Raw genomic sequence first — 15,906 nt, 5'->3', positions numbered from 1 at the left:
GGAGTGAGAAATGAAACTGCAAACACTGGCCTCTTCAGGCCAAACAGGCTTTCCTTGTCCTAGATGGTACATCAAGGCCACAGGTCCAGGGCTTGGATTTCCCTCTGGGCCCCGAGGCCGCGTGCTGACTGGGTTCTTTTGTACAGAGACCAGGGAAAAACAAAAGCCCCTTACTTCCCAAAGCTTGGCATACTTCTCAGACTGCCAGCCACCATCCCCGAAGATGCCAGGGCAGTGAGCTTACCTTTACAAGGGCTTCGGATCCTTTGGGGAGGAGTGGCCACTCATAGTAGCTGCAGGGAAGGTGTTCTTGCAGAAGCTCCAGCACCTCCTCTGAAAGCCAGTGCTAAGCATTCCCCACTAGGGAGACGGTGTAACGCAGGGCCACAGCACACACTCTCCTGGCTTGGGCTGGGGCTATAGGCAGATGGGGATTAACGTCCCAGCCCTGCACCCAGGTACTGGGTCTGGAGCACAGGTTAGATGTCTGAGTCTGAGCCTCAGTTTCCTGCTCTGTGGGATGGATATATAGCTATAAAGGACATCATCGGGTCCACTGACAAAACAAGCATATGGAAGGTAAAGTATTTTATTAATGTTAAACGTACTGAGACTGATAACTATGCTATGATTACGTAAGAAAATGCCCTCATGTTTAGGAAATGCAAACCAACTTACTCTCAAATGGAAAAAAGAAAAATCCCGGCCGGGTGCAGTGGCTCATGCCTGTAATCCCAGCACTTTGGGAGGCCGAGGCGGGCAAATCACAAGGTTAGGAGTTCAAGACCAGCCTGGCCAATATGGTGAAACCCCGTCTCTACTAAAAATACAAAAATTAGCAGGGCGTGATGGCATGCACCTGTAGTCCCAGCTACTCGAGAGGCTGAGGCAGGAGAATCGCTTGAACCCGGGAGGCGGAGGTTGCAGTGAGCCGAGGTCGCGCCACTGTACTCCAACCTGAGTGACACAGCAAGACTCCATCTAAAAAAAAAAAAAAAAAAAAATTCTACATATAGATATAGAGGGCTCAGGAGTGTGTGCAAATGATAAGGCAAAAGTAACAAAATGTTAGCAGTAGGTGATTTCTGGTAAAGGATACCATCCTTGCAACTTTTCTGTACATTTGAAATGATTCCTGAGTAAGGAGTTGGAAACTGCAAACCTCCTTGCTGAGCTGCTGTGGGTGCTGATGGGAGGAGGCACCCAACCCAGTGGGCAGCAAGGATAAGAGTGTTAGTGACCACAGTGGCCACACTCCCATCAGGCCTTTGTTTTGTTCTCTAAAGGAACACGCTGCTGCCCTAGGCGTCCAGGGACTAGGTTTACCATGGGGACTATGAGGAAGCCACACCCTGTCTTCCAAGGCCAGTTTGTCGAACAAAGCAGCATATTGGGAAAAGAAAATTTCACAACAAATCCCATCAATTTTGTTGGGGTGGGGGGTGTTGGCACATCCCTGGTATTGGGAGTGTTTTGTGGCATTGCCATCTGCGCACCTTGAAAACAGAGACCTGGTCTTTCTGGTGTGAGCAGTCAGTCATCAGTGGCCTCTGAGGCTTCTTACAAGTGCTCAGTCAGATGGAACATCTCACTGCATTTCTTGCCCCTTGAGTAGACTGCTCTGGTCAGTTGCTATTTTAAACAGTAGAAGCAGCAGCCACTGTGAGAAGCTGTTGGTGCAGGAGTCTCAAGGACTGAGACTGGGAGGTGGGCCTTCCTCAAGGGGAAGTCTTAGGAGGTGAGGCCAAAACACCTGCAGCAAGAGGCCTGGTCCCTGTGAGCACCACCTTTGTTTTGTTTTAGAGGACCATGAAGAGCCAGGTAGGCCTCTGTGGGACTGCAGTGGGAAGGGAGCCCCCGTGCCCTGCCCTCTGCCCTGTGGTGAGAGCAGCCCTATGTGCCCACTGCTCCAGGGACCCAGCCAGCCAAGAGCCAGAGTGTGAGGAGTGCCTCCTGCTGCCTTGTCAGCCCACTGCCCTTCACCGACCTCATGTGGTTGTTAGTTTCCAAAGATTATCCCTAGAGCCCCCTCCCACACGGACTCTAGGCTGGCCCAGTGTCAGCAGTAGAATGTGTTGGAGGAAGCACTGTGAGTCCCAAGGCTAGGTTAGAAGAAACCTTGCAGCTTCTGCCTGAGTCTCTTGGAATGCTTGTGCTTGGGACACTTCCTCTAGGGACTCAGCCGCCATATTGTGGCAAGACCAGGCGCCGTGGAGAAGCCATGGTGGACGTCTCCTCAGCAGGCCCAGCCGAACCAGCGTGGCTGCCTACCATGGGAGCGAGGAGCCATCTTGGACCTCCGGCCTCGTTGAGGCCTCCTCTGGCTCAGCCCCAGTCACCACCTGACCACAGCGCCATGAGACCACCAGCAAGAGCCCAGCTGAGCCGGTCACCCCACAGAACCCTGAGGAAGGATGATTAAATTGTTGCTCAAAGCCATTAAGTTTGGGGGCAGTTTGTTGCTCAGCAGTAGATACCTGGAACAGAGTGTGTGGTCAGATAGCCTAAGTACATGACTAGAACCGAAAAGATAGCCTGCTTTTTATACTGTTTGGGTTCTGACCATAACCCGGGTTGTTCATGCCAAGCTCTCTGGCTTATGCAGGGCCTGGGGGAGGACAGCAGGGGAAGGTGACCCGATGTCTGCTAACTCAAGAGGCTCGGGAGGCTGACAAGTGCAGAAGCAGCGAGGGGCAGGTTGATGTGTGAGTACTTGCATTCATCTTAGGAGAACAAGACAATCAGAGCCTCTTCTTTTTCAATACAGTGAGAGCTCTCAGAGAGGTAGAAGCTTTCCTTATTTATCTTTGGGTTCCCAAAGCCTAGCACTTGCCTGGCATGTTGAGTTCCTCTGCATCCACATCATTGAATTAAGTGGCTGAGTCTTGGGGGTGGAGGGGACTGGACAGGCTTCCTGGTCCTGAGAAGTCTTTCAAGAGGCCTTCAGGGCAGGCAGGTCAGGTTCCCTGCTGTTAACTGTTACCTGCTGCCTTCCCCTGTGGTTCAGATGCCCAGGACAGGCCAGGGTCCCCCCGGAGAGTGCGTGTGCCATGGCCCCTGGCCTTGGGGAACACTCACCGTTGACCCAGTGGGTGGTTGGCACTCAAACAGTCACTGCTGCCCAAACCACCAGCAGCAAAGACAGAGCAGAATTAAACAGAGCTGTCAGCCCTGTTCAGTGAGAGGAAGAGTAGGTGGGTTTGTTTAAAATACTCCCATTACAGTCAGTTAACCTTTATGTTCCCTAAATGAAAATTGTATAAACCTGAGATTTCCGTTGATCAGGTTGCCTAGGAACAGGCAGCAGGTTTTCATAAGACAATGCAGTAGATTGTCACCGATAGGGCTATTAGGAAGTGAGCTGGTTAGCGATATTATTCCCCTTGCTGGTGTTGGCTTTGGGTAATTATCTGTCTGCCTGTGCAAGACACACCCATCTTCCCAGGCTTGGGGCAGGTTCATGCAAATGAGATTTCTCAGCCTGCTCCTCTGGAGTCCTGAAGTCAGTTTTCAACCCTGAGCTTAGGAGAGCCAATTTGGATGAGTTTGTTGTTTTCAATCACCTTTTCCCCCCTACCTGCAATGACAACATTCTAATAGCCCTATCGGTGACAGTCTATTGCATTATCTTACAAAAACCTGCTCCCTGTTGCTTAGCAGAAAGCTTGGAAAATAAATAGCAAAATGCCGATTAAAATTTAAAAACAAAGTAACTCTAAGACAATTTTAGTATGTCTTTTCAGTATTTTTCCCTATATGATATATGCACTTGTTTATTTTTCAAAAAGTCAGTGACATTTGCTTTTTTCCCTCCTGCAGTTAGAGTGACCTGTCATCCTGGTTTGCCTGGGACTGAGGGGTTTCCCAGTACCAGTGCATAATTATTATCAACACACTTTTTCATAGCTGCATAGCATTCAATCAGTGTGGATAAACCAGACTCAGCTAATTCCCTGTTCTTCTGTATTTCAGGTATTTCCTTTTATAAAAAAAAAAAAATCTAATTCCTGTAGGGCAAATTCCTAGAGGTGAGATTACTAGGTGTATTTATGACTTTTGATATAGTGTCAGGTTGCCCTCCAGAAAAATACGTGCCAATTTCCACCCCACCGCATCATACCCTCAGAAACCTTTACATCAAACAATGCTTTCATCACTGTCAATCTGCGGGCAAAAAATATGCTTCATCTTGGGGAATGTGTTCTTTATTAGCCGTCTGTGAATTGTCTACTCATGTCTTTTACCCATGGCTCTTTTGGGATGTTCATCTCTTTTAATCTATAGAACTCTTTGTATTAAGCATATTAGTCATGGATGTTGAACCATTTTGTCCATTTTTTAAGGCATTTGTGGTTATTCTTGAAAGAGCAAGAGTAATACCTGTTATCGGGTGTCTTTGAAGAAAGGGGACTTATATCTTAGGTAATTATAGCATCCCCCTAACGTTGAGCACTAAAATACTTTTTGATTGAAGTATTTGAGATGAGACTATCTCTAAAACGGATAACCCATAGAGGTCCCTTTTAATTTCTATTTTATTTATTTATTCTTTTGAGACAGAGTCTCGCTCTGTCACCCAGGCTAGAGTGCAGTGGTGCAATCTCGGCTCACTACAACCTCCACCTCCCGGGTCCAAGCGATTCTTCTGCCTTAGTCTCCCAAGTAGCTGGGATTACAGGAGCGTGCCACCACGCCGGGCTAATTTTTTTGTATTTTTAGTAGAGACAGGGTTTTGCCATGATGGCCAGGCTGGTCTCGAACTCCTGGGCTCAAGCAGTCTGCCTGCCTTAGCCTCCCTAAGTGCTGGGATTACAGGTGTGAGCCACTTTGTCCAGCCTAGAGGTGTCTATTAAAACAATGTATATTGCACACAGTTTAACTTTTTCTTGATATCTCAGGCACACTATGAACAATAGTAATTTTCTGTGTTACAGTGATACCTCAGCAGCTGTTGAACTATGTAGAACTTTTGCTCCTATACCATATGGCCCAGACTGCTCTTTAAATAAGATACCTGATTCTTGTCTTTTCTCCATCACTATCAGGCTGTCATGCTGTTCCTTTTGGCTGTTAAAAGCATCCATGCTTTACCCTGCAACATCCCACCTTCATCAGCAGTGGGATTGATTACTGGCGAACAATGCTTGTTAAGTTTCTCTGTAAACAAAAAGCAAATAAGGTGCTCTGGTAAAACGGCAAAGGAGCTTCTTCCAAGGGCCACAGTTTTACTTATTCCCTGAGGTTTGTATTTGGCATAGTTAAGGTTTATTAAATAAGTGACCTCTGGGTATACAAGCAGATTAGCATGAAGAAATTTTAGAGTCGGAAGAGAAACAGAAAGGGGAGATTAGCAACCACTTGAAAATGTAGCTGCAAATGAGAAACTAGTAATCCAGATGAACAGAATCAGTATTTAATCTTATTACTTCCCTCAGGAGTGTGGTAGTGGTGTAGGTTTTGTGGAAATGTGGCATTGCTGACCTAGAAATTCTAAAGATCTGGTTTGTAGGCCTGAACCTGTTGGGGAGGGCTTTCAGCATGTTACACAATAATTTCTTTTTTTTTTAAGACAGGGTCTCGCCGTGTCAGCCAGGCTGGAGTGCAGTGGCATGATCATGGCTCACTGCATCCTTGTCCTCCCAGACCCAGGTGATCCCCCTACCTCAGCCTCCTAGGTAGCTGGGACTACAGGTGTGTGCTACCACACCTGCCTAGTTTTTTGTACTTTTTTTAGTACAGATGGGGTTTCACCATGTTGCCCAGGCTGATCTCAAACTCCTGGGCTCAAGCTGATTCACCTGCCTCCACCTCCCAAAGTGCTGGGATTACAGACATGATCCCCCACACCCGGCCAACACAAAACTTCTGATGCTCTGTTTTCTCATCTGCGAACTGGGGCTAAGGCTAAGTGGTCTATTTAATAAGAGTTTGAATCAGATGGCCTGGCATGAAGAGTCACTGGCCTGAGGGAATGTTAGAGACGTTTATAAATGTGTAAAGGCTGAAAAATCCTGAGGGGTTATTATTATTGCTATTGTTGTTACTATTCACAGACACATCCAACAGCCGTTGTCTGCCTCCTTATCTGTCATGCTTTCTGCACGAGCGTCAACCTGAGCTTCAATCTGTGTGTGTATCTTCGGCTTACGTCCTCGCCACCCCTCCAGAACCCAATTTCATCTTTGTAGGTTTTTCCGAAGCAGGATTTGCACAAGTGGCATGTTTTCTTAAGTATTTATTTTGCAGGCCATTTACTCGGCACGGCTGTTTTTACAGTGGTAAGGAGCAAGGCTAAAAATAACTTAGCTCGTAACCAGATCAGTTCTGCATTTGACATTTACGTGGAATTCATTTGCATCTCATTTGTTCGCCTTTCTGTTTAACAGGTAGAATGTAAGAAAGCTCAGCCGAAAGAAGTCATGTTCCCACCTGGGACAAGAGGCCGGGCCCGGGGACTGCCTTACACCATGGACGCATTCATGCTGGGCATGGGGATGCTGGGTGAGTCTAGACAGGACTGCAGGTCACCGTGGACTGGTAGAGCTATGGAGGCCTCTACTCCCAATTGGGTCACCTACCAGTGGGGCAAACTGCTTCACCTTTCTGAGCCTCAGTTTCCTTGTGTATAGATGAGGATGATAATTCCCCATTCCAAGACAGTTGTGATGATTGAGTGTGTGTGTAGGTATGTGTGCGTGCGTGTGTGTGTGGGTGTGTGTGTGTTTGTATTTATAATTTTGCCCCATGCCTGGCTTATAGGATATGTTAGACTATTTTCTCTCTTTTCCATCTCCTTCCTCAAAAGAAGGAAAAGTTCCCCTCTTTCTGCCTCAGCCCTCTCATCTGAGTGGGAGTTCTTAAGATGTAAGGACTCCTGGCTGACTTAACTTGTGTGGGCTGAGGCTACATTTTCTAAAACTTGGGAGAGGAGGGAAGTGGTAAGGGTGGGCGATAATCCTGTCTATTTAAATGATTAACATTTTTCTCTTGGGATATCAAAATTTGCATTTAAATGGATGTTTTAAATAGCCTGTTTTACTCTTTATTTGCCAAAAAAAAAAAAAATGATGAAAGACAAAGTGTGTTTGTTCTGACTAAAAATGATTTCTCCTGGCTTTTAGAGAAATTGAGTTGCATATTATGCCCCTTTCCTTAAAGGTATCTCTGTCCGTCCTGCGTAGATAATTGAAAATCTTACCGCTTAAATGGCATGAAAGATGGAGAAAGCAGTGGAGATGCGTAATGGTGTAGGTCGCAACAATAATTAGAAATTTAAAGGCGAGAGAATGGTATTTTAGTGCAAGTTATTGTGTGTCAGGAAAATACTAATTAAATGGGATAAATGGTAGTTAATGGTAAAATTCCATTCAGGCACATGAGCTGTCTAGTGTTAATGGGTTTTCATTTGGTTTGGCTGAGTCCCACTTCTATATTGTTTGATAAGGCCTTTCTGTATTTTCAGATTTGCTGCTGTTTAAATCACTTCTGGCTTAATTTTAAATTTATAAAACTTTTTATGGTCTGACAAAGAATTGTATCTACTTGTCTGAGGAAATAACAAGGGCAGGTAAAACTGTTTTGAGGAACTTTATGAAACAGAAAAAGATGCCAGGAGAATATTAAAAATGGCCATGACGTTAATTCTCCTCAAATGAATTTTTTAGGCTTAACAGAGTTTCAAAGATAAATCCTATTGTAATTTTTTTAAATTGGCCAGATGTTTCTAAAACTTACCTCTGGAAGAAGAAACAAGTGAGAATAGATGAGAAAATGTTTTTAAAAAGAGGAGTGAGAAAAGACCAACAGTGAGAGCATAACACAAAGCTACAGTAACTAAAACAGTATGGTACACGGGAATGTACCAGTTGATAGAAAAAGGTAAAAAGTCTAAACTAAATATATCTATATTTAAGAGTATGTTTTTAAAAATCAGTGATAATTATTTCCTGGTTGACTACAAGATAATTACTTAGCTCTTCCTTTAAAAAAATAATTTTTATTAGGTCTTTATGTTTTATATCAAAAGAAACTCCAAGTTGGTATTTTTAAACAGTGAAATCAAACCTGAAAGAAGGAGAGTTGAGCTGAGTGCAGTGGTGCTCGCCTGCAATCGGGAGGCTGAAGTACGAGGATGGCTTGAGGCCAGGAGTTTATGAACCAGCCTGGGAAACATAGTGAGACCCCCTCTACAAAAAATAATAAACATTAGGCTGGGCACAGTGGCTCACGCCTGTAATCCCAGCACTTTGGGAGGCCGAGGCAGGTGGATCACCTGAGGTCAGGAATTCAAGACCAGCACGGGCAACATGGTGAAACCCTGTCTCTACTAAAAATACAAAAATCAGCTGGGCGCTGCAGCACGTGCCCATAATCCCAGCTACTCAGGAGGCTGAAGCAGGAGAATCGCTTGAACCCAGGAGGCAGAGGTTGCAGTGAGCCAAGATTGCACCACTGCACTCCAGCCTAGGTGACAGAGTGAGACTCCATCTCAAAATAATAATAATAATAATAATAATAAGCATTAGTGGGGTGTGGTGGCGTGCACGTGTGGCCCCAGCTACTCAGGAGGCTGATGCGGGAGGAAAGCGTGAGCCCAGGAACTCTGGGCTGTGCAGATTGGGTGTCCCCACTAAATTTAGCATCAAAATGGTGACCTCCTGGGAGTGGAGGAACATCAGGTTGCCTAAGGAGGAGTGAACAGAACCAGGCTGGAAATGAAGCATCTCAAAACTCCGTGCTGATCAGAGTGGGATCGTGCCTGTGAGAACCTACTGCACCACAGCCGGGGCAGCATAGAGCATAGAAAGATCTGTTTCTGAAAAAATACAAAATAAAAAAGAGTTGGGGGCCTAGCACGGTGGCTCATGCCCATAATTCTAGCACTCTGGGAAGCCGAGGATTGCCTGAGCCCAGGAGTTCGAGACCAGCCTGAGCAACACGGTGAGACCCTGTCTCTCTCTCTTTTTTTTTCTTTTGAGATGGAGTCTCCCGCTCTGTCTCCAGGCTGGAGTGCTATGGCGCGATCTTAGCTCACTGCAACCTCCACCTCCCAGGTTCAAGCAATTCTCCTGCCTCAGCCTCCCGAGTAGCTGGGATTACAGGTGCACGCCACCACACCCAGTCAATTTTTGTATTTTTAGCCAGAGACAGGGTTTCACCATTTTGGCCAGGATGGTCTCGATCTCTTGACCTTGTGATCTGCCCACCTCCGCCTCCCAAAGTGCTGGGATTACAGGCATGAGCCACTGCGCCCAGCGACCGTGTCTCTTTAAAAAAAAAAAAAAAAAAGCAAAATAAAAATTAAATAAGAAAGAGTTGAGCCTATTACCACCTACTAGGTTTTACAGTCTTGAATTTAAAATGAGCATAAAGGCCCTACGGCATAAAATGGAAGGCCTTTAGGATCCAAATCTTCAGGAAATTTCCCACCTTTCTGAGTCTAACTTGGTACCCTCTGCATGCTGGGAAGAGGGAACTGGTTTTCATCTGGGAGAAGCAGAGGTGTGAAGCGGAGCCAGCTCATCTCCTGTCAGGTGACAAAGAGCAAAGAGTGCTCAGCCTCCCAGACTTCAAGCAAAGGCTCAGGCCCACATCTCCATAATCACCCAAGCTTGGATCCCTGAACAGAAGGGTACCTAATGTTTCATCATGGGAACCCAGGTGAGGAGGCAGGGCAGGAGGCATGGGTCAAGAGCACCTACTGCATGACCAGCCCTGAGCTAGCCTTGGGACATAGTGCTTCACAAGCAGATGTGGTTCCTGCCCTCAGCAAGCTTGTGGTCTATACAGAGAGCCCAGTGTGTAACAGTGCATTGCACAGATGCCTAATGATCATCATAGAGTCTGGGGGTGGTTGAAGAGCACGTCATGAGGAGTGGAAGCGAGTGTTAGGAATCAGGGAGGTGACATTTCAGCAGAAATGAGAAGGATGAGTAAGCCAGGGGCCTTCCATTTGGAAGAAACAGACTTGGAACATGAGGACCCTACTGTGGGACCTTGAGAGCCAACCAGCCTGGCCATGTGTGTGTGGGAAGATGGGGAGAGGCAGGCCAAGGGGCTCCAGGGTTGGCTTTGCCTGTAGCTTGTGAGCAGACCCAACTGGCCCCTTCCTGAGAGCACCTACTGAGGTGGTAGGAGACAGCACTGGTCCCTGTGCTTGTCTGGACAGCATCTGAACGGCGCCTGCTCGCTGGGGGACGGATATGTGATGCCTGCCAGGAGCTTGCTCATCTGCCCAGCTCTTCCCTCATCTACTCACAGTTCAAGTTATGACTTCCCCAAGCCACAGTAAAGAAGGAGCTGTTAGGTGGATATTGTTGCAGTTCAGAGCCTATTGTTTTTGAGTTATAACCTTCCCAGCCCCACCCTGCTGCTGAAGGCCTTTGCCTTTTGCCTGCTGTAGCTGTGGTTGTGCCTAACCCCAGACCCTATCTAGCCCAACCCCAGGCCACAGAGGTACTAGTCCTCTTCTGACAAAGCAGAGAACCCTTTGGATGGAATGGATGGGGTCAGCCGTAGCCAGAGCAGGGCTCCACCAAGGGAGGCCGTGTGGTCCAGAGGCAAGAGCTTGGAACTTTGGAGTCAGCAGGCCTAGACTCTTCACTCTGTCTGCTGTGTGATTTGGGGCAAGTGGCTTAGCTTAGCCTCTGTGTTCTTCATTTATCCTACCCATGGGGTAATAATCTTACTTCATGGGGTTGTTGGAGGATAAATGAAACTGTATCTTGCCTGGTAAATGCTGTAGTCTAATCTGAGATGCCATAGCTAGTAAGATATATGTTCATTTACTCTTCGGAAAGAAAAAATATGCTATTAATTAAACTACATAATGCTTTCTTATCACATTGGCTGTAAGATAGATCCCACTTTCACAGAAGTTAAAGTGTGGAAAAGATGTGTGTGTTCAAATCAACAAGGTATCATAGTATGTACTCAAGCTGGGAGTTGTTATTAACAAGGTACTAGGGAGCCCTACCACTTGGACTTCCTTACCACCCATGGCTGAGAACCTAGCTAGACCCACGGATGTGACCTGTGCTGTGGCAACTGCAGCCTCTTTCTCCTTGTGGACTCCCAGCCCAAGGGATTTGGATTATTCTTGAGTAGCCACCTTCTGACAAAGATCTATGTGCTAGATTCCGGGTCTCATCAGCCCTGGGCCCTCCTGAATTTCCCAGTGACTGTGGTGAGGCCATCCATATGCACTGAGCAGGGCCTCCTAAAAGGTCCCAAAATGTGTCCCCCAGCCAGGAACCAGCTCAGCCAGAGGTCCAGGCAGAAGGGATGAATCAGATACAGTGTCAAGCTGTATCTGAGGAGATACAGGCCTCCCCAGCCAGCACAGAGCCTCCTCCTGAGCCCTCTGTAATGCACCCACTGGGAACTCCCTGGCCTGCCCTCTGTTTTGCCCATTGGTGCAGCTTGGCACTCTGGGTCTATGAACTCTCTGAGTGAGGAGACCGCCATTTGCCGTGCTGTGATGGAAGCCCTTGACTCTGTGATCAAAGACTGTTTCTCTTTCTTCTTGCTTCTTCCCTCGAAAGTGGTAGTGTGGCATCAGGCAAAGTCGAATCTTTCAGTAGGATGGCCTGACATGACCCCATCACTCACATGGGTCACCATCTCCACCGTGCACTATGCCTGCACATTTGTCCTGGAAGCGCTACCCGTCCTCACCAACAGCAGTTTGGCTGATGAACTTGACTCATGCAGAAAAACACTTTCATTTTCTTAAAGTTAACTAACCAATGGAATTAGATGAGGTTTCCATGATTTAAACCTTTATCATTGAAAGAGTGGAAAAATAAATGGCACTTCTAGGGATTTTTTAGAAACGAGACTATAAACCATTAAAACATGAAAATTCATTCATTCAACAAATATTTCTTAAATGAGTACCTACTAAGTGCCAGGCACCATTCTAGATGCTGAAAATGCAGCGGAAAACTAAGTCTCTGATTTCAGGGAGCTGACATTCTAGTGAGGAGTCTGAGACAACCAGCACAGTGGTCTGTAAATGACTTGGACTCTGTGGAACTAATTTTTAAATATCCTTTAAGATTTTCTCCATACTCTGGGTGGTCTCATCAGAGGGAGACTGATAAGCGTATAGTTGCACAGTTATTCTATCTTGATCTCTGTTGATATGGCTATAGATATCCTTGGGGAAAACCTACACCTGTTTTGGTTTTAGCTTTTACAGCATTTGACAGAATCACAGAATAATCGACCTGATGGGAATTCCTTAAAAGGAATGTAGAAGAGAAGAGGAGGCGTTATCCTTAGGCCAGGTCTCCCACCTTTGAGCCGGACAAAAGCAGAGTCACCTAAGATTCTTAGAAAAGGTCTTTTGCAGGCTGGTGCAGTGGCTCGTGCCTATAATCCCAGGAGGCCAAGGCACCTGAGTTCAGGAGTTCGAGACTAGCCTGGCCAACATAGTGAAACCCCATCTCTACTAAAAGTACAAAAATTAGCCGGGCATGGTGGCGCATGCCTGTAGTCCTAGCTACTCGGGAGGCTGAGGCAGAAGAATTGCTTGAACACGGAGGCAGAGGTTGCAGTGAGCCAAGATCATGCCACTGCACTCCAGCCTGGGCGACAGTGCAAGATTCCATCTCAAAAACAAACAAAAAAACAGAAAAGGTCTTTTGCAGCCCCTCAGACTTTGTGGCACAGTCTTGCAGCACCAAGAGGTGCCCACAGTTACCCAGCTCAATGTGATAGACTCTCTTTCATTTTTCTTAATGAAGGTGAACTTAATAAAGGCAAACACATGATGATTGTTGATATATTTGATTTCTCTGAGCCTTCTCTGCCCTCAGCCACATAATCCCACTGCCTTTAACTTTCTTGGCCTCATCGGGCACATGCTGTTTATTTAACATGCTGATACGAGTGTTAAAGAAATAGCACATTGCTGAGCCCTTAAAGAAAAGCTTCACCCTGTCAGCTCAGAAACAGAGAGATGCTGATGATCAGCTAAAGCACATTAGCCAAAAGCATTCTTAGGTGCAGTCGTACTGAGAAGCCCCCCCGTGAAGTCCTGACTCAGTGTTCCCTGACATTAAGCCCCTCTGAAATGCAGGCAAAAAATGAATAAAGTATCATTGAGAACAGGGACTAGGAAGCTGTAATCTGCTGTCGTTCACTAACAGATCAAAAGATTAGAGATTGGCTGCAACTTAAAACCACACATCTAGACTCAATTTCCACTGGGATCTGGCTTTCCCAAAAATATTTGTTTAGGTTATTCTCAAGGAAGTGTTCCTTTGTTTAGCCGCTTCCTGGGGGACAGAGGAAACTCAGAAATCAGCTCTTCATTGTCCCTGTAGAGCAGTGCAGTCCAACAGAACTTCCTGGAAGGGAGGGAGGGTCCTGTCTGCACTGGCCAATATCACTGCCCGCCTGTGCACGGTAGCTGCTGAGCCCTTGAGTTGCGGCTTTTGCGACTGAGGAGTTGAAGCTTTCATTTTAGATAATTTTAATTAAATTTAAATTGGACAGCGCAGGTCTGGAGGAGCCCCTGCACCTCAGAGTGATTCTGGGGGCAAAGCATCTTTGTAGACTTTAGCCTTCACATCCTTGCCTAGGAAGGACTCTTGGCACTTGGTGTTTAGTCTGTTTGCAGACCTCATGGAGCCGATGTGGTGCCCCAGGCAGTGCTCTAAACATCGCAGCAGATCTGTCACACTCTGGCAGTTCCCTGGATAAACAGCCCTGTCTCTTGTCTCTTTCAAGTCTGGGGCCTGGTGGGAGCTGTTTTCCATGACTCTGAGTAGCTGAGTAACAGAGCCCAGGAGAGGATGAGTCATGGACCTGTCTAGAAGGGAAACATCTCTAGGGTTGCAGCAAAGATCTAGAACCAGAACCACAGTTTTGAGAACTTTGTCAGCATCCCCAAAATGGGGACTTAAAATGAGCTCACTGGCAAATCCAAATTCTATTGTTGATTTCTATATTTTGCTTCTACAATGGAAAGCCAATCTGCAAGAGAGGTGGTCACCCTGGCAGAAGCCTTGATTTTTTTTTTTTTTTTTTTTTGACTTTAGTGACAAGAGATAATTACTGTGGGATTGATCAGGCGTCCAGAGTATTGGAGCAAATAAATTGTGCAGTGGCCAGTGCGGGAAGGGCCTGGCTGCTAATGGAAGTGGTGGCTGGGTCATCCCGCCATAATGTGGCTTGATGGAGCGTCTGCACGGGTCTGCTGTAATGTGCTATTGATATGCAGCCAGCCAATTTCCCCCGTGTGGCTGGGGCTGTGAACCATTCGAGCAGAGCTGGGCTGCACAGCAGTAAATGAAGAGGAAAATTGAAGTAATGTCTTATTATAAATTTATGATTTCATCTGCCTGACCTAGAGGATGTTCGGTGATGGGGGGGTGGAGATAAGATCCCCCACTCTGGCAGATGCCAAATTCTCATCTTTGTGGTTTGGAAGACTGTAGTATTGATGTGTCCAGGAAGAGTGGGATGAGACCCAAAGTTGGGGTGAACTTGACCATGCTTTTCTTCTTTCTTGTTGGAGCCTTGTAGGAAAGCCGGGAAGAAAGCAGATGTCATGGCATTGTATTGGTTGCCTAAGTGCAGAGAGAAACTGGCTGTTCTGCCACTTCCCACCCTCCCTGAGGGAAAGTGACACATGGGCTTATGCTTTTGCTGTCAGATTAACACTAAAATATTTAAGACCCCTAGCTCTGAAGTTAGAAGCAAAGGAGTCATTTTTCATCAGAAAAGCCCCTAGGCAGCCATGACTTGGCTGTTTGCATATAATCCGTTTATCAATATTGTTGAAATCATGGTATAAGAAATCTAGTACAAGATCTGATTTGCTAGCAGGTGATTAATTTGGAGGAGAACTGAGCTGCCCAGCCACGAAATAAATACGAAGGAAGGTGCCAGTATGCATGTGTCCATTTAAGGCGTCTGAGCCCTGGCCTTTGCCGTTCTTCCTTCCTTCTTTCCCCATCGGGTTCCTGAGCTCAACATCCCCACCGGGCCTCTGCTCATTAGCTAGCAGTCAGTGCAGAGCTGCTGGGTTCTTCTGCCTCGCTTGGGCAGGCTTCTGCCAGTGAGTCAGTCACCAAGCGCTGGGAAATAAGCCCACGGGAAGCAGCAGGCGGCAAGACCCTGTGGAGGCAGAGACAGTTCCATTGGCCAGTGAGTGAGCTGTGACTGCAAATTTGGGAAGGTTCTGGGGGAAGCAAGGGAAAGGAGCCACAGCTGATCTCACTCGAGAATTTGGGCACATCACTGTTGCAAGACTTTCTACAGGTAACAGACTTAAGCTCCAAGAGAAAAAGGAAGACTCCTATGTTAAGTCGGGTTGCTGTCACAGATTACCGTAGACTGGGTGGCTTATGAACAGCAAACATTTATTTCTCACAGTTCTGGAGGCTGGGAAGTAATGATCAAGGCGCTGGCTGATTCCATGTATGGTGAGGGCCCGCTTCCTCATATATGGCCCCTTCTAACCATGTCCTCACATGTTGGAAGGGGTGAGGGTCTCTCTGTGTCATCTTTGTTAAGGGCACATTCATGAGGGCTCCACCTCATGGCCTCATCACAGCCCAAAGGCCCCACCTCCTAAGGCCTTAACCTTGGGGGTTAAGATTTCAACATAGAAATTTGGGGGAAACACAAACATTAAATCATAACAACCCCCAAGGGCATGGTTGTGGGCCAGAGGCAGGACTGGAACCCAGGTCTCCTGACTTCAGACCCGCGAGTTTCTGCTCTAGGTCTGGTGGCAGATCCACAGATCCTAGGCAGAGGCTACAACACCAACATCCACCAGGAAGTGAGGGACGGTGGAGCCCATCTCCGAGGCACAAAAGCTCTGAGTAGGCAGCAGGAAGACAAGCAGACTGTGACTCCTGTTGCCGAGTGCAGGCAAAGTGGAATTTA

At 46.8% G+C, this 15,906-nt stretch overlaps 1 protein-coding gene across 6 annotated transcripts in view; it reads left to right on the top strand.

The window, feature by feature from the left end:
* Positions 1–15,906, top strand: part of MSI2 (musashi RNA binding protein 2) — a 430,569-nt gene that overhangs the window by 354,204 nt on the left and 60,459 nt on the right. For all 6 annotated transcript variants that reach the window (XM_030922587.1, XM_030922585.1, XM_030922583.1 and 3 more), the window contains exon 9: positions 6,387–6,501. In XM_030922587.1, coding sequence (XP_030778447.1) covers positions 6,387–6,501 — 115 coding nt within the window. The remainder of the gene's footprint in view (positions 1–6,386; positions 6,502–15,906) is intronic.

Source organism: Rhinopithecus roxellana, chromosome 19, assembly GCF_007565055.1.
Source record: "Rhinopithecus roxellana isolate Shanxi Qingling chromosome 19, ASM756505v1, whole genome shotgun sequence".
NCBI lineage: Eukaryota > Metazoa > Chordata > Mammalia > Primates > Cercopithecidae > Rhinopithecus > Rhinopithecus roxellana.
The sequence above is the reverse complement of the archived record's forward strand: the minus strand, read 5'-3'. Positions and strand labels throughout refer to the sequence as shown.